Raw genomic sequence first — 23,005 nt, 5'->3', positions numbered from 1 at the left:
TGATCATAAGCTCAAATTGACATACACATTACTCAAACCGTAAAGTCTGTTAACAAAAAACTAGGATCCATGTACAGAATTAAAAATTTCTTAACTCCTTCTACCAAATTAACTATTGCCCGTACCATCTCCTCTCTTCCCTCCTCTACGCTTCCCCGGTCCTCTCTTTCCTCAATAAACGTGAACTTAACATGCTCTCCCTTGCCTACAACCACATTGCTAGATTTATAACAGGTTCCCCTTATCGAACCCACCATTGTCTTAACTTGAGGAACCTTGGCTGGCTGGAACTGCCTAATCTCCTCAAACTTAACCAACTCACCGAAGCTTACAAAATAATCAACCATCCTGATAAAACTCCCTCACTGTGCAGCATACTGACTCCATACACCAACCTCAATAGTCTTCGATCATCCAACAGTACCCTGATCCTAACCATTAAAGCTAAGAACTCAGGTGGGGATGCCCTCTACGCCAACTCCATTGGCAAGCCGTGGAACTCCCTGCCAAACTACCTAAGACTTGCAACCTCACACACTCAATTCAAAAACAACCTTAAAGAATAGCTCACAACACAGTGGTTATGCCCATGTCGTGCACCTGACTAACTACATATCTCATACCCTCTGAGTCCCACATCTTCCTAGCCCATTTCCCTTATCCAGACCTCTAAAATCTCTCATTCCTAATAGTAATGAGGATTATACTTGATCCAGTCTATATTCCATTACCATATGTGAAATTAATGCTATGTATAACCTCCAGTATGTTCTTTGTCTAATATAACATCTATGTAATTTTTTTTCATCTTGTAAATGTTAGTTGTATTCTCTTTTTTGTAACTCTATTTTGAATCTTGTAATTGAAACATGTACTGACCATTTTGTTTGTTTGGAGCTTTTCTCCTCGGGCCTCTACTGAAAACGGATATGTATCCAGCTAGACTAGCCCGGTTAACAAATGTAAAATAAAATAATAAATAAATAAAGGAGAGTAAAGGAATAGCCAAAAGAAGTCAGGGGGCTGGAGGGAGGGTAACCAGAACTGCAACAGTGAATACACTCTAACATCTACATTTATGGTAAGTGTACACAACTGTACTATGTTCTTCATGTTTCACTGTTGCAGTCATCACATTTGGGTAGATTCCCAAAGCTAAGGATGGGAGGAGGCATTTAGATAGCATTAGGACCAGGTATAAGGCCCTGCCAAGACAGCAGTGGCAAAGCCAGCTCTGGGTTTAGAGAAAATTGGTAAATGATAATGCTTAGTGAAAGAATGTACAGAACTCCAGGTAGCAGCATCTAGGATATCCCTGGTAGGTACACCTCTGAGAAAGGCTGTAGAGGTAGATGCAGCCCTGGTTGAATGGGGTCTAATCCCCTGTGGGATAGGTTTTCCATGGTGCTTATAGCAGAAATGAATGCAATGGCCTATCCATTTAGAAATGGTTTGCTTTGAAATAGCCTTCCCCTCTGCCCCGGCAGCAAATTCCACCAGCAGTTGTTCAGATTTCCTTTGAGGTTTAGTTCTGTCCAAGTAAAATCTAAGTTGTCTGTGCACATTTAAGGAGTGCAGTATCCTTTCCCCTTTGTTCTGTGGATTAGAAAAAAAGGTTGGCAAATGAATAGACTGATTAAGAGCCACACTGGATACCACCTTGGGCATGAAGGAGGGATTGGTCCTGAGGGACACCCTGTAAGCATGAAAGATGACGAAAGGCTCCACTGCCATAAGGGCCTGTAGTTCAGATACCATTCTTGCTGAAGTAATTGCTAAAAGGAAGGCTGTTTTCCAAGAAAGAAATTTTAAGTCTGCACTTGCAGCTGGCTCAAAAGGAGGAAGAGTGAGTTTTTCCAATACAAAGTTAAGGTCCCAGGCTGGAGTTGTGGCTCTCCTGGGTGGTTTTAAGTTTTTGGCCCCTCTGAGGAACTGCTTGAGCAGTGGTTGAGAGAAGAGGGGTGGTTCTGTGTTGTAATGAGCTGAAATGGCTGAGGCCTGAATTTTGATGGAGGAAAAGGAAAGGCCCTTGTGAAGCATCTAAGTTAAGTGTTGAAGAATCTGAGGTAAATTGGGTGCTGTTGTGCCCATCCCTTGAGTTTGGTTCCAGGCACAGAATCTTTGCCATTTTTCAGCATAACAATTTCTAGTTACTAGGCCTCCTTGCCTCCAAAATGACATCCAAAACGTGTTTACTGAGGGATGGTAATGGAGAGATTAGGAAATTAGCCAGGCTGCCAGGGTCAGGGTTTGAAGGTGAGGATGTAGAATCTGGCTCTCCTGCTGTGACAGCAAGGTAGGGGTCTGAGGCAGGTGCCATGAAGCCAGCAGTGACAAACTGTGCAAGAGGGGGTACCAGTGTTGGCGTGACCAGTCTGGTGCAATAAGTATCGTCCTTGGTTTGTCCTGTTTGATCTTTAGTAGTACTTTGGAGAGAAGAGGCAGAGGGGGAAAGGCATAAACTGATAGATTTTTCCAGCTGAAGGACAGAGCATCCACTTTCCAAAGCTTGTTTGTAGGGAGTCCTTGTGCAGAATTTGTCCAATTGGTAGTTCCGGGGGGAGGCAAACAGGTCTATATCTGGGCTCCTCCATTTGTTTATCAACATGTTGAAAATCTTTGGTTCCAGTTTCCACTTGTGTGGGTCCATGAGATTTCTGCTGAGTTCGTCTGCCAGTGTATTTAGTTTTCCTGGCAGGAATTGAGCCTGTAGATGCACTTGATAGCTCAAGGCTGTGTTCCACAGAGCCATGGCTCGTCTGCAGAGGGGGTAAGAATGGGTACCCCCCTGTTTGTTTATGTACCACATAACAGTGGTGTTGTCCGTCCTTACCATTAACTGTCCTGGAAGAATGTGGTCCTTGAAGGCTGTCAGAGCATTCTGTACAGCTAACATTTCTTTTTGAGTGATATGCAGGTGCATTTGACTTGGGCTCCATTTGCCCTGAATGCACTTCCCTGCCGGGTGAGCCCCCCATGCATAGTCTGATGCGTCTGTTGTTAGGGTTTGGGCGGCAGGGGGTAGAGTGAATGGTAGTCCCTTGTTCTGGCGAAAGGCCTCTGCCCACCAAAGGAACTCAACTGTAGGCAAGGTATGATAGGGATCACTGCTTCTAGATCCTGAGAATGTTGACACCATAGGCTTTTTAGATACCATAGTAGTTTCCTCATATGCAGTCTTGCATATGGAATTAGTAGAATGCAGAAGGCCATGAACCCCAAGGCTTGCAGTATTTGCCTTGCAGATAGCAGGGTTTTTGTGGCTATTAGTTTGAAGTAAGTTGTCAAATTAATTTGTTTCTCTGGCATGAGGAAAGCCATCTGGGAAGTTGTGTTCAAGCTTGCTCCCAGGAATATAATTTGTTGACAGGGTACCAGGTGAGATTTATCTTTGTTTATGGTGTACCCCAGACAAGTTAGCACCTTCTGTACAAATGCCAGATGATTCAAAAGTATGTCCTGGCTTTCTGCCTGAATTAGACCAGGTATGGGTATATTTGAATATTTCTTTGCCTGAAAAATGCAATGACTAGAGCTAGGCACTTTGTGAATACCCTAAGCGCAGTAGATAAGCCAAAGGGCAGTGCAGAGAACGGACAGTGCATGTAGCCTGCTTTGAAGTGTAGGTATCTTCTGCAAGATTCCTTGATTGGGATGTGCAGATAGACTTCCTTTAAATCCAGTGTTGCCAACCAGACATCTTTGCCTAGCATAGGAAGTAACTGGTGAAGAGTTAGCATCTTGAATTTTGGAATTACCAAAAAGGTGTTTAATATGGAAAGGTCCAGGATAAGACGCCAAGAGTTGTCTTTTCTGGGTACCAGGAAAAGTCTAGAGTAGAAACCTTGTCCCTTTTCCTCTTCTGGTACAGTTTGAAAAGACTTCATGCTTAAGAGAGAGAGTACTTTCTTTTGAGCCTCTACCCACTGATTTGGGGGTAGATCTGGCCAACCGTTTCAGGTTGGTAACGTGTGGAAGTGAAATCTGTATCCTTGGGAAACAATATTTAAAACCCATTTGTCCTGGGTAATGAGTTCCCAGATTTTTGCCTGCAGAGCAAACTTTCCCCCTAAAGGAGCAGTCAGTTGAGAAGTGCTTAGAAGTTTTAAAGTTAAGCCATTGAGACAGTTTACCATGGTGGGGGGGGGGGTCTTACTACTCCTTGATTTGGAAGTGGGAGCCCCCCCACACTGTTTAGTCCTGTGCGTACCCTGGCACTGAAGCCTGAGTGTTCTGCTAGTTCTGGGTTTGGACTGATAAGGCCTGGAAGAGACAGGAAAAGACCAATTCTTAGAGGGCCAATGTTTACTAAATCTTGGAGGTTGTACTTGTAGGAAATCTTTAACAGTTTGCATAGATTTAGCTTTTTCCTCCATCTTTTTAAGAACAACTTCTGCATTGTTGCCAAACAGGCGGTCCTGATTTCATGATCTGGCAAAGATTGCTCCTTAAGCCAAGCATGCCTTCTAAGTACAGACCCATTGACAGCAGCCCTGCAAGGTGCCTCTAGTGAATCAAAACCACATTGCAATGTATGCTTCCCAACCTGTTCAGCAGAATGCATTAAATCCTGTAAATCCTTACTTTCAGCACAGTCAGGAATCAACATCATTTTCTGTTTAAGCAATCCAATGATATGCTGCTGATACTTTTAACATATGAAACTGGCAGTTTAAGGCCCTAATGGCCAAAGTTGTAGAAGTGTATACTTTCTTACCCCATCTATCCAGCGCCGTGGAGTTTCTATCAGAGGGGGTAGGATTTTTGGCAATAGTAGCCTTGAAGCTCTTGGGTCCCAGTGAAATGGTCTCAGGATCCGCAGTTGGATTTTTAAAAAGGAACTTGTGAGAGTCAGGAACCCTGTAATATCTATCAGGTTTTCTGGGAGCAGGAGGTAAAGAGTCAGGGGCCAAGCTAGATTCAGAAAAGGCATCATCGACAATGTCTAGTACAGGAGGGATAGCTTAAGACCTGTGCTGAGGCAGGAGTAAGAAATCCTTAAGCCTCTTTTTAGAATCAGAGTAATCCTGACTTTCCCAGCGAAAGTGCTCCCTAAGAGTATGCAGGGTTTCACCAAAAGAGAAATCCTCTGGGGGGGAAGCAGAGGGATTAGAGTCCACTGCATCAGAATCCTCATAGATAGATAAGGGTAAATCCTAGTTATCAGAGGAAACAGAAATTTCAGAATCCTGGTCAGAAGTATCAAAAGCAAATTCAGTCCTAGGTTTCTTAGAGGGGGAAGGCTGGCTTCCCCTGATTAAAGTAATAAGGTCTTCAGCCATTCTTATCATCTGTTTTTTTAGGCATAGAGGCCTGACCATGCGGTCTGGGCATCGGTTTTCTAGGCATAGTTCGAGTTTTAGGCCTTGAAAAAGAAGAAGAAGGCGTTGGTTTAATATGCAAGTCAGTAGGCCTGAATACACCCTCAGAAGCCGATGCCTGCACAGCGGCTCCAGATCCATCCAAGGTAGAGACATCCGCAGGTTCCACAGTTGAAGCATCTCACGGCATACCGGACTCCGAATGTGTCTCAGTAGAGGCCTGCGAATCTGAAGTAGTGGGTATCAGGGGCTGTGAAAGCGCCTCACTGAGTACCGGCAAACTGGTGACTGGCTTAGGAGAAGCTTTGTCTGCAGCTTTGGACCTAGGTGGCCTGTCTCTGTCTTTATCTTTGCGTTTTTTCAGAATGTCGGTAGTCAGATGGCTTACCGAAGACATATCTGGATAATTGAACAGAGTACCAGAATATTTAGAAGCGTAAACATACAGACGACGAACAGTTCTTTGCTTAAATAAGGCACAAAACCGACAGCGAGGTACGTCGTGGTCAGGGCCTAGGCAAGGAATACAGTACAAATGAAAATCTTTGTGAGGTATTTGCTTTCCGCAAGAAATACAATTATTGACTTTTACTGACATCGGTTTAGAGCAAGAAAAAGCTTCCCCAACGGGGTACTTAGCTTTAGTTGAGGACTTTGGTTCTGAAACTCCAAAACGAAAATTTCAGGAGTCGGCCAACCGGCACTTGCGAACTGCTTCTGCTTCGGGCACCGCACGGCAAGAAAGACTATGTAATGGCGTCGGCTGCATGCTTTATACCCCTGACTACCTGATGTCACGGAAGATGAGACAGCAACTGACACAGAACCCAAGACTATGATAATCAGGCCGACTGAGGGCTACTGCAAGCAGACAACCCAAATGTGATGACTGCAACAGTGAAACACGAAGAACATCCTCTTGCTGTGAGGCAGCAATGCTAACCGGTGCACCACTGCAGCCGCCGGGTGTTAATTTCTGCTTCCCCCTTTCTTACTTCCTTCTTCTCACTTAAAAATTGGGAATGACACACTGTTTAACACATTATTTCTCGTTACTTACACACACCGTGAATTGACCATTATCTGCTTTAGGACAGCCGCCCCCCCCCACACACACACACACACACACACACACACACATGCATGTTACAATTTCATACTGCTGTTTCATCCTTTTACTGTGTCACTACTTTCTCTGTGTGACTTTGTTCAGGAGGGGATTTGTATTCTGTATGCCTCACTACATTACTTAACATCATAACAATCACTATTTACTAAACAAGATCTCAACGGCCACAGCTCATATGGTGACTGCTCTTTACATAACTGTCTCAGACTAGGTAGCATCAAAGCATCCCCTTCTCAGGCAGTACTGCCTTCTGTACAGTAACATGTATCAATGCTTGTGGTTTGAAGGACACAGCATATATTTATGTTGCATTCAACTTTAGTTCTACATGGAGCTGGTAGTGTCAAAAGACTAGAAAACTCTGTCAGAGAAGCAAATGTTTGAAAAGTTAAATAAAAAAAGTTACTGTTCACCAGAATTGATTAAGAACAAAAATACCATTTAGAGTTAGCTCCTTGTTCTTCAGGGAGTCCAGAGGTACTTGAAAACCATGTTAGTCTGCCAAGTACACTGTGCAATAAAGAGGCACAATTAGGGAATACATGTCATGCATTGCATATACTATGCAACAACAGGGTACGATTATGGAATGGATGTGATGTGCCAAGTTGACTGTGCAATTACTGTGAACAGATGCCACGTACTAAGTATACTGTCTAAAATCTGAGTACAATTAGGGGCAGATGCCATACTGTGTGATAACTGGGCACAATTAGGGAATGGACGCCATGTGCTAAGTACACTGTGTAATAACCTAGTACAATCAGAGGCAGATGCCATACTGTGCGATAACTAGGCACAATTAGGGAATGATGTCATGTGCTAAGTATAATGTATTTTAATGGGTGAAATTGGGGAACAGATGCAAATGACCAAGTATACTACGCAATAACAAGGTACTATTAGGGAATGGATGCAGTGTGCTAACTATACTATGTAACAATGGGGTGGAATTGGGGAACGCATGTCATGCTGTCAGACTGTAGCGCACTTGGAAATGAAGCCTCTAGTCTGGTTGCTACAAAGTACAGTTTTGTACCTACCATAAATGTAGATGTTCGAGTGTACACCCTGCTGCAGTCATCACACTTGGGTTATCCTGTAGTCAGGCGGTCCCGCAGTCGGCCGGAATTCCAAAGTCTTGGTCCGGCGTCGGTTGCTGTCGCTTCTTCCCTGACGTCAGTGCGCCAGGGGTATATATAATGCATCCAACGCCATTTTCTTCAGTTTTTCTTGCCCAGATGTCAGGTGCCCCCAAAAAGGTGGTCAGTAATTAGTACCAAATTAAGTAATTTTTGCACAAACACAAAATCCCTCCAGCTATAAGCAAATACATCAGGAAGGTATTGCAGAGATTTAGCCAGTTAGATCAGAGGGGATGGAGGGAGGGTAACCTGGACTGCAGCAGGGTGTACACTCGAACATCTACATTTATGGTAGGTACAAAACTGTACTATGTTCATCGTGTTACCCTGCTGCAGTCATCACACTTGGGTAGAATCCCAAAGCTAAGGATGGGTGGAGGAGTTAGAGGGTTAGAGGAGGCTAGAAGGCCCTGCAGAACTGCAGTGGCGAAGCCAGCTCTAGTCTTAGAGTAAAGTGGTAAGTGATGGTGCTTGGTAAAGGTGTGTACTGAACTCCAAGTTGCAGCTTCCAAAATCCCCTTGGTTGGAACCCACCTGAGGAAGGCTGTAGATGTAGCTGTTGCCCTGGTAGAGTGGGGCCTAATGGTAGCAGGAACTGGTTTTCCATGATGGGTATAGCAAAAACGAATGCAATGTCCTATCCATTTGGAAATGGTTTGTTTTGATATAGCCTTCCCTTGTGAAGCTGTAGCATAGGATACAAAGAGCTGGTCAGATTTTCTGAAAGCCTTAGTTTTATCCAAGTAGTAACGAAGTTGCCTGTGAATGTCCAAGGAATGCAGGAGTCTTTCTCCTTTGTTCTGTGGATTTGGGAAGAAGGTGGGTAAGTGGATGGTTTGATTTAAAGCCACACTGGAAACCACCTTAGGCATGAAGGAAGGATTAGTTCGTAGAGAAACTCTGTCTTGATGGAAAATGAGGAAAGTTTCTGCCATTAGTGCCTGCAGCTCTGAGACTCTTCTAGCTGAAGTTATTGCTAGCAGCAGGGCAGTCTTCCATGATAGAAACTGTAGATCTGCAGAGAAAGCTGGTTCAAAGGGAGGTAGTTTTTCCAGAACAAAATTGAGGTCCCATGTTGGTGTAGGTGCTCTCCTGGGGGGCCTAATGTTTTTTGCCCCTCTGAGGAACTGCCTTAGAAGTGGATGCGAAAATAAGGGTGGATCCGTGTTGTAGTGGGCTGAAATAGCTGATGCATGGATTTTAATGGAAGAAAAAGAAAGTCCTTTGTGCAACATCTCAGTTAAATACTGTAGAATCTGAGGCATATGAGGCTGAAGTGTTTTGGCCTTTAGCTTGGTTCCAGGCGCAAAACCTTTTCCATTTATCCGAATAGGCCTTCCTGTTGCTGGGCCTCCTAGCTTCCAGAATAACATCCATAACTGCTTGGGAAAGAGGAGCTGGCTGGATGCTTAGGTGATTTGCCATGCAGCCAGATTTAAGGTTTTGAGCTGGCTGTGAAGAATCTGATTGTTTTGCTGTGTGAGCAAATGGGCAATTTGTGGTAAAATCCAAGGTGGGCCCTGGGCCATATTCCTCAATAGTGGGCACCAGTGCTGGCGTGGCCAGCCTGGGGCTATGAGTATCAGTTGTGGTCTCTCCTTTCTGACTTTCAGAAGCACCTTTGTGAGGAGAGGCAATGGAGGGAAGGCATATACTGTCAGGTTTTTCCAACTGAATGAGAGTGCGTCCACTTTCCAAGCTTGATGGTGAAGTGTCCTTGTACAAAATTTTGTTAGTTGATAGTTTTGAGGACTGGCAAACAGGTCTATGTCTGGAAGGACCCATTTTTGAGTTATCATTGCAAATACTTGTGGATCCAGTTTCCACTCGTGGGGATCCATGATGTTTCTGCTGAGGTCGTCTGCCAATGTGTTCTTTTATCCTGGCAGGAATTCAGCTTGTAACTGAACTTGGTAAGCCAGAGCTGTGTTTCACAAGGTCATTGCTTGCCTGCATAGAGGGTAGGAGTGTGTACCCCCTTGCTTGTTTATGTACCACATTACTGTGGTGTTGTCCGTCCTTATTGTAAGTTGTCCTGGATGTAATAGATTCTTGAAGGCTGTCGGAGCATTCTGTACAGCTAGCATCTCTTTTTGATTGATGTGCAGATTCCTTTGATCTGCAGTCCATACGCCTTGAACGCACTGTCCTGCCATGTGTGCCCCCCAGGCGTAGTCCGATGCATCTGTTGTTACAGTTTGCCTGGCTGGGGGCAAGGTGAAAGGCTGACCCTTGTTGAGGTGACATGCCTGTGACCACCATAGAAACTCCTGTTATAGGCAGGGAATGAGAGATATCATTGTGTCCAAGCTGTGGCTGTGTTGAGACCATACGCTTTTTAGGTACCACTGTAATTTCCTCATATGCAGCTTTGCAAATGGTATTAGTAGTATGCAAGATGCCATGAAGCCCAAGGCCTGCAGAATTTTTCTTGCAGGTAATTGGGTCTTTGTTGCCATTGTTTTGAAATATTCAGTCAGTTGTAGTTGTTTGTCTGGCATCAGATAAGCCTTCTGGGCCGTTGTATTCAAGCTGGCACCCAGGAATGTCATGTTTTGTGAGGGTACTAGTTTTGATTTCTTTTCGTTTATTGTGTACCCCTGGCAACTTAGAAGATGTTTTACAAAAGCCAGATGTTGTAAGAGGATGTCCTTGCTTTCTGCTTGGATGAGGCAGTCGTCCAGGTATGGGTATGTTTGAATTCCTTTTTGTCTGCAGTATGCAATTACTGGTGCCAGGCATTTTGTGAAGACCCTGGGCGCAGTAGATAAGCCAAAGGGCAGTGCAGAGAATTGGAAATGGGTTGAACCTGCAATGAAATGGAGGTATCTTCTGCAACTTTGTCTGATAGGGACATGCAGGTATGCCTCCTTGAGGTCCAATGTTACTAGCCATGCTTTCTTGCCCAACATGGGAAGGAGCTGCTGTAGTGTTAGCATCTTGAATTTGGGTACTTGTAAGAAGGTGTTTAGAATTGAAAGGTCCAGAATTGGTCTCCAGGCATTGTCCTTTCTGGGAACTAGAAAGAGTCCTGAGTAAAATCCTTGGCCTTGTTCTGGAGTAGGTACCAGTTGAATGGCTCTCATGTCCATGAGAGCTGTAATTTGTTTTTGTGCCTCTGCCCATTGATTTTGTGGCAGGTTTGGCATTCCTCTTTTCATTGGCAAGGTGTGAAAATGGAATCTGTATCCTCGTGAAATTATGTCTAGGACCCATTTGTCCTTTGTGACAATGTGCCAGTTGTCTGAAAAAAGTGCGAGTTTTCTTCCCAAGGGGGCTGCCAAGAGAGTGTTGCTTGGTCAGATGAGGTGCAAGTCATTGAGTTTGCCTTCTGGTAGTTTGGGACCTGTCTTCTCCTCCCTTCTGTGTTGCAGTGCCCCATTGTCGAGGTTTGTACTGTGCTTGTGGTTGTCCTCTGCCTCTTGGACGTCTGTATTTACCCCTCTGTGGTCTGTCAGTAGCTGGAAAGGACCAATTTTTTGTTGGCCAATTTCTGCTGAAGCGAGGGGGCTGTACCTGTAGAAAATCTTTGACTGTCTGCATAGATTTTGCCTTATCCTCCATTTTCTTTAAGACTTCTTCTGCTTTAGCTCGAAAAAGAACATCCTGCTGTAAGGGAGCATCTAGAAGCTTTGCTTTAACATGATCAGGCAGAGTTTGTTCCTTTAACCAAGCATGCCTACGTATAACAGACCCAGTGACAGCAGCTCTGCAGGAAGCCTCCAAAGAATCAAACCCACATTGTAAAGTATGTTTGCCCACCTGTTCAGTTGCATGCAACAGATCCTGCATTTCTTTCAATTCAGACTGTTGAGGGAGTGTGCTCATTTTTTGTTTTAACTGAGACATTAGAAATTGCTGATATTTTAGCATGTGAAATTGGCAATTTAGTGCCCTCATAGCTAGAGTGGCTGAGGTGTAAACCCTTTTTCTCCCACCTGTCTAGTGCTCTGGAGTCCCTTTCAGAGGGTACAGGATTTTTTGCCATAGAAGCCTTAGCCCCTTTGGGACCCTGGGAGATAGTCTCTGGATCAGCAACAGGGCTTTTATAAAGGAATTTGTGGGAATCAGGCACTCTATAGTATCTGTCAGGTTTGGCTGGAGCAGGTGGCAGAGAGTCTGGGTTCAAACTGGATTCTAAGTAAACATCATCCACAATGTCTAAAACTGGGGGGATGGCAAGTGGTCTGTGCTGGGGGAGTAAAAGAAACTCTCTGAGCCTTTTGAGTCAGAGTAGTCCTGACCTTCCCAGTGAAAATGTTCCCTCATAGTGTGTAATGTTTCCCCAAAGGAATAGTCTTCAGGAGGAGAAGCTGAGGAAATAGAATCCTCAGCATCAGAATCTTCATAAGGGGAGAAGGAGTAATCTTGGTCCTCAGAGGAGCCTGAGGAAATAGACACTTGTTCAGAGGAGAGGAGGCATAATCTTCCTCTTGTCTAGGCCTTTTGTCGGGTGGGGGTTGGGAACCCCTGATTAAAGAGATCAAATCTTCAGCCATTTTGAGCATCTGTTTCTTAGGCATGGGGCCTTGAACTGGAGACTGAAGTGCAGTCTTTTTAGGTTTAATAGGAGTCTTAGTCTTAGGATACGTTTTTATGATGAGCGTCGTCGGTCTGAAGACGCCTTCAGAAACTGAAGGTGTTTCTGCAGCACCGACATCTTTATCAGCAGTGTCGTCGGTAGGGGCTAAACAAAATGGCTGCGTCGGCCTAGTACTCTCCGCCAAAAGCTCCAAAGCGGTCTCGGGTTCCAGATCTGCGGTAGTCAGGGGCTGTGTCGGAGCCTCACTGAAGACCGGAGACCGGACCAGCTGATGCCTCGGAGTCTGGCTTGGGTCTAGGCTGCCTGTCCTTATCCTTGCGTTTTTTGTGCATGCCGGTAGTCGGTTGCTCCGACGGCATAGAGTAGTTAAATTTTCTACCAAAGTACTGTCGTGCGAAATCAAAGCGTCGTTTTATAGTATGCTTATTAAACCTAGCACAAAAACGACAACTAGTGACGTCGTGGTCTGGGCCTAGGCAAGGTATGCAGTAAGAATGAAATCCTTATGAGGTATTTGCTTCCCACAAGAAATACAATTGTTAACTTTTTCTGACATCGGTCTGAGGCAAGAAAAGTTTCCCCAACGAGGTACTTCTTTATTGAAGACTTCGGATCTGAAATTCGACTTCGAAAATCTCAGGAGTCGGCCGACCGGCACTTGCGAACTGCTTCAGCTTCAGGCACCGCGCGGCAAGAAAGACTGAAGAAAATTTCGTTGGATGCATTATATATACCCCTGGCGCACTGACGTCAGGGAAGAAGTGACAGCAACCGACGCCGGACCAAGACTTTGGAATTCCGGCCGACTGCGGGACCGCCTGACGACAGGATAACCCAAGTGTGATGACTGCAGCAGGGTAACACGATGAACATCTGCCCTAAGAACAAAGCTGCCTTGTAACCCAAAGGCAAACCTGACAAATGAATCATTTTAATGTTCTACATTGTGAAACTATTTTTTTTTCACTACAAGCTGGTAAAAGTCATGTTCTTTCCTGCTTAGACAAAAAAAAAATCAGAGGTGTTAGCAAGGCAGAGGAAAACAACTACAGAAGTGCAACACAGCTACAAGTTTAAAACACACACTGCAAAGCTTTAAGTCACTAATCACAAATAATGTTTAGTTTTGTACTCCTGTCATTGTTTTCTGACAAGTCTCACTCTGCCCAACATTATCATGCAGCAAATAGCAAATTAAAAAAAAAAAAAAAAAAAAAAAAAAACATAATAACCTCACTTGGAGGCAATACAATATAAGAAACATCAGCCATCTAATAAAAATCTTACTTTGGAAAAAAAATGGAAATTTTTCCATTTACAAAACCAGGGGAAAACAGTGTGGAAGTACTGGTCTTGATACAAAATGAGGCAGGTCTGAAACTTGTGTCAGCTTCAAACCATGCACATTACTTGTTAACAAAATGCTAAATTATTATGAAAAGGATGGGGGAGAGTGCACAAAGCCAAGTTACATTTTTCAGACTTTCCATTTTAAACATTCCCAAACCGTGCACACTGAAAAGACCCTCCCCAAAACACTACCAAGTGCACGGGGCTCAGTAAAAACATCCTAGTATAGCAGTTTTCTCCAGTGTTATTATCTTCCTTTTATCTTACTCCTACCTCCTTACAGTCATCCAAGCATCCAATACACAATGACAGTGTTCTCAGCAAGCACTCCCTCTTGAAACAGTAACTTTAGGAGACAATACCATGACAAGTTCGGTAATAAGGACATCTTTCTTGGCAGGAAGCAGGCTTTCTCCTGCCTCTAAGCAAGCACTCATGCTGGGAGAAAGGCAATATGAAACTGCCAGCCACAGAGTTAAGGAGAATTTTTACTGTACAGAAGGAAAACAATAACCCCCCCCTGTACTAAAAGGTTCACCATGTGCATAAAAACATTAATGAACTAATCTATGTCTACATAAAATGTACACAAATGACACATATACCAAATTAAAAAAAAAAGAGTGGTATAACAAGATTATAACAGTTTATCTAGCCTTTAGACAAGATCAAACTGCCATGAGAGGAAGTCAGTAACATAAACCTGTAGTTAAAGGTAAAAGTCAGGAGGACATGACTACTTCCAAGTCTTACTACATATGGAAGTGGTCCAAGCTCTTCTTGCCTACATATCACAAGTCTAAGCACCTCAGTGACTACTGGAAATGGGCCACCTTTTATCAACTTTTCAATACTTCTACATCTACTTCCACATAAAATACATAGGTGAGATGAGCTACGAGGCTGACAAACGTTACCTCTTTATCCTGTTTTCCTGATAATCAATCACAGGACAGTTAAAAACACAAACAGAATTAAAAAAACACTTGAAAAGCTCATGTCAGTATTTTTCCAAGCTCATGCCAGGTACACTAGTGCATAAAAGTAGAGAGTCAAATTTGAAGAGAGCCGCATGAGACAACTATTCATTCCATTACACTTAAATAAAAAAATAGTACATGCCCCTGAAAAATCAAGACCTTTATTAGTGGCCTTAGTGTTTTCACTTTCAAATATTGAAGACTTCTTCAGAATGTTGCAAAGAAGTCTTTAATATTAGAAAGGTGAAAGTGGTAAAACCGCTTAAATAAAGTTCTTCATATTTTGGAGGAATGACTTGTTTTCATGGTTATCTTAAGCTCCAAGTTGCATGCCTGTTACCTTTTTGGGCATGTATGTATGAGTTTATTTTCTGGGGTCCTCAGCATGAAACTCAACTTAAGTTTTAAAATTCCAAAGTAGTAAACTTTCTTGTTACTATTGCATCCTTCCCCACCAGAAAAGCACATGCCAACGTATAAGGTTTGGAATTTGAATCTAAGAAGGGGCAAATGCAACATCTAAAGGGAAAGAACTTACCCAGTGGCTTTTGCTCATCATTTGGAGAAAGCCGTGAATATGGAGGCGGTGGAGATTCTGAAAAAGAAAAAACATTTTACATTAGCAACTGTTAAGTCATGACCTATATAAAAACAAGCTTTTTCTACTGCAATAAAGCACGGATCAGATGCTCAAAACTGTCTTGCTGGCTGTAATATCTAGCAGTAGTAAATGATGGCGCTGCTTAAAAAGCATGAGCCTTTAAACCTCACTCCTGTCTTTAGAGCGCCTCTAATTTCATGTAGTAGTGGTGCAAAAAGGGCTTTTTTTAATCGGTTTCATTTCAACTCTAACATCTCCCCATCTCTTCTGACTCCTGCTTGTCTTAAATCCTGGTTATGTTCTTACTTTGCTACTGCTTCACTAAATAAATTCCCACAGGCTTTTCTTTTCTTCCTCATCCAAATAACACACTAAATAGCATAATGTTAAATCATATTACTGACTTGCTTGCTGAATGCGGTTTCCAGAAACATGCATTTCTGACAACTTGCAAGTGTCAACATTTTCAACTGCTTTGCATTCAACAATGCAGTCAATGGCTTTTAGTTTTTACAACAAATTACTTAGGTTTTGTTTCTATTCTACTGCTTTATGACATGACAGGATAGCATGCAAGTCAGCTCAGCATAAGTAAACATTAAATAATACCTGTACTATATATGAAAACAAAATTATACATAACACAATGACTGTGGAACAGCAGTAGTACTTAAAATGTATTTTTTCTCTTTGCTTAAATGCTTTAAAACATTTTTTGTTCACTGTATCACATGTGTCTGCTTGGATCTATTGGACGTGGAATAAAGTGAACCTCAAGTGTACAGAGGGCTTAGGAGAAATCTTGCATCATTATGTACTTTCAGTCTGTTACAGAAAGAAAACAGCTAAAGTTCCATAGCAAATACATGGCAAAAAATATCTGTACAAAAAGGGGTGCACAAGACTTGCAAACAATTAAATTCTAATCACTTCCATTAGACAGCAACAGACAAGTTCAAAGGTGGTGATTTTACAGAAGACTGGTCTGCTCAGGAAATGTTCAAGTATTTAGACAAGCAAATATAACACATACAGAATATACAGCATCTTTAGGGATGCATTTCAAACTATCACTCTAGGCTACAAACAATACCATACAATTTTATCAGCACAATTAAAAATGCAGACAATCTAACAGAAAAGTGAATAAAGTAATGGGGGGACTAGTCTTTAAAAAGTGAGTTCATATTTTATTATCCTTATTAAGAAGTATATCCAAAACGATCTTTGCATCAAACTTGGTGACCACGGCAGTCAATGTCAGAAACAATCAAGGAATTCTAACAACTTTTACATATTCACATACAGTGTATACTGAAATATTTTTCTGTTTAAGACATGTGCACCTATATATATATATATATACATATACATATACATATACATATATGTGCGTGTGTGTGTATATATAAATTCCTGCAAATTTTCCTGGATACTTCCCAGGTGCGTCAAAGTAAGGGGGTAAATGCATTCTGCTGACTCCCACACTACAGTGCAAAAAGCAATAATACACCTTTTATATGTCACAGCACTGACCACTTTGAAATGTATTAATAGGGTCAAAACAGATTTCAAACCCATGCTTTGCTCAGCACTTTGCATAAATGGAAGTATTTAGCAAACAACTGTAGTTTGGTGAACAGGACCGCATGCAACTTATTCAAGGATAGGAGTTGACAGTACTAATAAGTACATAAAAACACTGCTAATTTTGCCTTGTTAGGGAATTATCATTTTATAATGGAACCTGCTAAAACAGCAATGAAATTCTAGGCAGGCACTATACAAAACAATACATACAACAACTGAAAAAAATACAAGTAGTAGAAGAGAATATTATATTTTCAAACATCTCCACATTAATATATATATTATATATATATATATATATATATATATATATATATATATATATCTATATATATATATATATATATATATATTATCTATATATATATATATCTATATCTATATATATCTATATATATATATATAAAATACCCCTGGGTGTGCATTTGACTGTGTGAAGTCATTAAGCTGCTCAGTTCTCTCACATACATCCCAAATCTACATCTGTAAGCCAAGAACCTTCTTGATTTAATGAACTTGCTTTTCAAAATAAAAAGAAGCCCTACGTAAAATAATGAAAATGGACAAATCTCACTGCAGTTTCTACTAATGAATCAGGCACAAAAACATGTGCTATCTATAAATAACTGGAATCTCTTCTAACACACTAACTACACAGATACAGACACAACATACACATATTCGACATAATATAAACCCACACACATTTTAATGCTTCAAAATGCACATTGTAACAAAAAAGATTTCAGTGGAAATGCTCAGGCAGAGTTCAGCAGGAGGTGTACTATCACTTTAAGAAAGGCAGCAGGAATTGCCTGGATCAGTCAGTCAGATAAACAGCTAGTCAGGCTGGCGCCAGCAATATGCAAACTGCATATTATCACCACTCCTTCACCTAAACAGCAGAAGGGGACCTCCTTATGAAAAAAAAAGGCCTTTTAAAGCACAACTTGAAACTGATCTCATTTCAAAGGTACTGGGCCAAATAAAAAGAAAACAAAACAAACAAAAAAAAAAAACTTTTTGTCAATTTAAATCCTAGTTTTATTTGCTCCAGCAAGCTTTCATTTTCTAGGCTCTTTTCTAAAGTAATTAAAAAAAATAAGGTACATGGTCAGGCCATTCCCCTCAGCACAAGTTGTAGAACAGTGATTTACTGCCTTATAATTATAACTGCACAACAGCCAAGGAAGCAAGGGATTCGGAATTTGCCCAAGTTCTGCATACTTCTACAAAGGGGGAGGGGGGGTACATTTTGTTCATTGTGGACTATTGCAACTCGTTCTGCTGGGCTTCTGTATTTACATTTGAGATGCTTTTATATCTCAATATTACTGCTTCTGTTTTATCTTAAAAAAAGTAAGGCAGGCATAGGCAAAGCACATCCTGCAGAGCCATTAGGAAAGTCCAAATGTCTACCATCAGTGACATCAAATAAACACAGCCTTATCAGGACATGCCTCAGTGACTGCCAGCTATGTGCATAATGGCAACGAACAAGTATTTAAAGAGGCACTGCCCATATCTTGTAAAAGGCATTCAAGAGAAAATATTATATAATGCATCTTTTAAAGTAGCCCCTAATGTGCTTTTTGTAATTCACATGTACAGACCACATGGAAGCAAAGGTCTAACATACACTGCCTACACTCCAGAACCAAGAGTCTAATCACAGAAAGCAAAGGGAGCTCAAAAGAATAATCTCTATGCAAGTCAAAAGAAACCATATACTTTGAGCCACATTTAATGTCCTCTACTGTTTTAGGAAGGCAAAGCAGTAGGAGGGGTTTTGTGGTCAAAAACTGCTGCTTCACATCTCTTCATTTTCTGGTTCGGCTCCCAGGTGAGGCACAGCCTGTGTAAAGTCTGCGTGGGTTTATAAATGTTGTTCCCCCTCAACTCCCACTGTGATGCTCCAAACACCCTTCAGGTATGAATCAGGGGGTGTGCTTGGTTCCCCAAGACAAAAATAATTCTGCATAGGAAGTCAGTATATTTTGAGTCCCTGACTGCTAAGACAGGTTCTTCACTCTAATGAATTAGACAAAGCAGATAAAGAAAGAATGAATGATTTTATGAAAGCATATTTTGCTAATGAAAACAAACAGAACTGGAAAAGGTACTTGTATGTACAAACGTATGTGTATATAACATACATATATGCACAAACATACACAGACAAACATATACTGGCTCACAAAGCCAAGCAGAGGCATATACGATATTTACTTATTAGGGTCATTCTTACATTATCAGATGTTAAGCACCTTTAAATACTTATATACATGGTGAGTAGTCACATTAAGTGTACACACTGAGGCACCTGATAACTTAAGGGCTATGATACACACTCCCCAATATCAAACCTCTGTTACGTGGGACATTCCTTAATAAAACATTCCTTAATAAAAAACACAATTTTATTTTTGTTCTTTGGTGATGTCACTATAGGGACAGGGTGAGAACATGGACATGACCCTGGATGGACAATAATATATCCACTGAAATCAATGGATTACAAAGCCCTTCCTTTTGCTTATGTCAGTAAAGGGAAACATTTCATAGAGTTACAATAATGTCAGTGCTGGAAAAGTGAGTTATGGAATGATAAAGGCAAGGTACATTTCTAGTGATCAGGGAGGAATCTTCTGTGTACCTGCAAGCCACACATAAAAAACACAAAAAGTACAATTTGAGAATTTCACATGCATTTGGACATTATGACAGTCTTTTAAAAATAATGGAAAAGGTATATTTAACTCAATTCTACGAAATTATGCTACTCCATTACAGTGAAAAACATATTACCCCATGCCACAGAAATAAGATGAGTCCACGAGAAAGGAGCAAAAAAAAAAAAAAAAAAAAAAATCACACTATTTACCAATTTTCAGAAGAGGCCCAGGGAGAAAAACTCCAAAGTGTAAAATTAATGTTGTTAAAATGTTTTTGTAATAATCTTCAAAAATAATACAAAAACATCTACAGTTTAAGTAATTATACCAAATTAGACATAATGTAAAAACATTGGTTAGGAATAAAATACAGCTTACATGGCAATGATTCAATATTTACAGAAAATGTAGTCAATTTATAGAAAAATTAAGTTAGTATAATAAAGACAGGAATTGTAATATGAAGTGAGAGAGAGAAAAAAAGAGTTATGACATATTTAGAAAGAGAGTCGGGAGAGAAATTGATTGAAGTACAGAAGTGAGTGAAAGTACAATCTGAGAATCTCACATTTATTTGGCCATCATGACAGTCAAAAATAATGGAAAAGGTATACTTAACTAAATTCTAAGAAATTATGCTACTCCATTACAGGGAAAACCATATTACCCCATGCCACAGAAATAAGATGAGTCACCTGAAAGGGGAAAAAAAGTCACACGCTATTTAACTAACATTTAATTACCAGGAAGTTTGACTGGGTAGGTGCCAACTTTCAGTGGAGGCCCAGGGACAAAAGCTCCAAAGTATTACAAAAACGTTTTAAGAACAATAATTTTACAATCTTCAAAAATAATACATAATTACCTACAGTTTAAGTAATTATACCAAATTAGACATAATGTGAAAACATTGGTTAAGAATAGTTACAACTTACTTGACAATGAAGTCAGAGAAAAAAAACAGAGTTACAGCATATTCAGAAAGTTGGGAGAAAAATTGACTGATGTACGGAAGTGAGTGAAGAAGAGAGAGTAAGGAGATATAAAAGTATGAATAGGTACTAGTTTAAGGGTCTGACAGCAGTGCAAGAGCGTAGGAAAGACAAAAAACAGTGTTTATCTGTCAGCAGTAAGACAAACTGGAAGTAAACCAAGACAAAGTCATAGTATTCCTTTCCAATATAACTTGATTCCTTAAGCCAGATTCCATAAAACTTCAGGGCAGCATTGCAGACAGCCCTGCTATCCAGCACTTGACCTTGACAGTAAATCTCAGCTTAAAGTATGCATGTAAAGTAAAAAAAAACTGTTTTGCACACATGTTCATGTATCAAAATACATGTACCACTGCAGCACAGCCTGAATTCCATTTGTAAATGTGATAAACAGAAATAAATGCCACCCTTGTGCACAGAACAGACAGCATGGGAAATAATGACTGTGCATGCACAGGACCCTTCCCCTAACCTGCCTGCAGTACAGCTACACCTGTATGTCAGCAAAAGTACTGCAGGTTGCTGGCCTTTCCATCATGCAATGCCTGCAGTACCAGTACTAGTACAAACAATAAGTTGGGAAGCACTGCAAACTCAGACCTCGGAGATTTCTCAAGCCGCACAGGCTAATAAGGAATCCCAGAGCCTCCTCCCTTTCTTAACAGGATCTGCAAGACACCGCTGACAAGGTTCTAAACTTTAAGGTTTGTTTTGCATTTACACAATTGTGTCTACTCCCCACTGGTGTAGGAGAACTTGACTCTTCTTAACCAAATGCTAGCTAATGAGAACTGAGGCTCTCACAGATGGTCTAGAAATGAGAATGACTTTTTTCAAGAAGCTAGCTATGTTTTGAACAACAATATTTCTGACAACTTCAAATGAATTAAAATCAGCAATCTTTTTGCACAAGAGGTGGGAAGGGAATACTTCCTCCACACATTCTTACATATCCAAGATAGTCAGAGGCATGAAAATATTACAGAACATGAGAAATGCCCTAGTCTAGATCAGGCCACAATCTAAAAGAACAGATGTTATTAAACATAACATGCTATTATGCAGGGTCCAAACTAACAAGCTGCATCTGACATTGATATTTTTTTTAAATCCAGTATCACACATACTGCTCACACCTGAAAATTCCAGCACAACACTTTTCTATATTATGAGAGGAATGGAATAGTAAGAAGCAACACAGACAATGCTTGAAGCTGCTAAGGTAGAAACAAAGCAGATCACTCAAGCCCCTGATTACTCTGTAACAAAGAAACATAATGCAGTATATATGCATAAGGCAGTATAGTATGTATGCATGCATAACAGGAGAATGTTTTTCTTTCGGCTTTTCCCAGTTAGGGGTCGCCACAGCGGAACTACAGTCCGCTAATGATTGGCAGTCGATTTTTATGGTGCTGAGGTGCCAGCTCGACGCCAAACCTTCAACGAAGGCACGCCCATTCACGCATGTCTTTCGAACGCCACTCAACCACGGGGAGGACATGCAGACTCCACACAGAAGACGCTCCAGCCGAGAATCGAACGGGAGAACCTCTTGCTGTGAGGCGACAAATAAAACAATAAATACACTTATTCTACAAAAAATGTCAAATGTTACAAGAGATTTACTATTGGTGTCTAATATCACATCTTGCAGAAAGGAGAAACCTACTCTTTTACAAATACCATAATCACTATGAAATGTTACTTAGGATGGTCCTGAGGCCTACTGCACTTTCAAGGCTATCCCCTGAACCAATTCTGACCAATGTACTGGGAGCATGCTCTTTGGTCTGAAGGTGGTGGCCCTGCTTCAGAGACATAACACAAAAAGGTTTGCCTTGATAGGGAAAGCAGAAAAAGTACACCTACTGCTTAGGACCTCCAAAAAAGCTTGTTACTCAAGCAAGACAGTTGGTGCACACATTTCACAATGGGGAAAGCAGGACGGGACAAGAGAGAATGTGGACATTAGGGAGAAACTTCAGTGTTTTGCTATTTCAGAATGAATGTTCCACCTGTAAGGTTGCCAAAACCAGGAGGCGCACTCTGTTAAGAAATGGTGTATCAGGTTCCACATGAACCATTTCCCATGCTACCATGAAATTTGACCAGCAGATGTAATATTACTGTGAACTACAGACATAAAATGACAAATTTCTGTGAAAACAGCCACCACTACATGGCATAACCCTAAAAAGAACAAGACAAATCAAGGAAGCATGATCTTCAAGAGGTGCTTTTTTGAGTACAAAACAGACAACTTTAACCAATAAATCATTCTGCTTCTGTATTTACCTTAGCATGTTAAGTAATTATCTTAGTTTGTTTGTTTTTCGGCTTTTCCCGGTTAGGGGTCGCCACAGTGGAACTCCAGTCCGCTAATGATTGGAAGTATATTTTTATGGTGCCAAGTTGCTAGCCTGACTCCCAACCTTCAGCGAAGGCACGCCCATTCACGCATGTCTTTCGGAGGCCACTTGACCGCAGGGAGGACATGCAGACTCCACACAGAAGGCACTCCAGCTGAGAATCGAACAGGAGAACCGCTTGCTGTGAGGCAACAACGCTACCGCTGTACCACCGCGTAATTATCTTAGTATGTTAAGTAAAGCTAAAGTCTTAAGTAAACATGAAAAAACGTTTACAAAAGACCATTGAAAAGGAAGTACAGCT

General features: G+C 41.3%; 1 protein-coding gene across 1 annotated transcript in view; it reads right to left on the bottom strand.

Annotated features, from left to right (window-relative positions):
- The window catches only part of SMAD6 (SMAD family member 6), a 509,609-nt gene that overhangs the window by 439,078 nt on the left and 47,526 nt on the right, over nucleotides 1–23,005 (bottom strand). Inside the window, exon 2 of the mRNA XM_044077875.1 lies at nucleotides 15,007–15,063. Coding sequence (XP_043933810.1) covers nucleotides 15,007–15,063 — 57 coding nt within the window. The remainder of the gene's footprint in view (nucleotides 1–15,006; nucleotides 15,064–23,005) is intronic.

The sequence above is a fragment of the Protopterus annectens genome, chromosome 7.part0 (genome assembly GCF_019279795.1).
Source record: "Protopterus annectens isolate FY-2018-M chromosome 7.part0, PAN1.0, whole genome shotgun sequence".
Lineage (NCBI taxonomy): Eukaryota > Metazoa > Chordata > Ceratodontiformes > Protopteridae > Protopterus > Protopterus annectens.
This window is presented reverse-complemented; position numbering and strand designations above follow the sequence as displayed.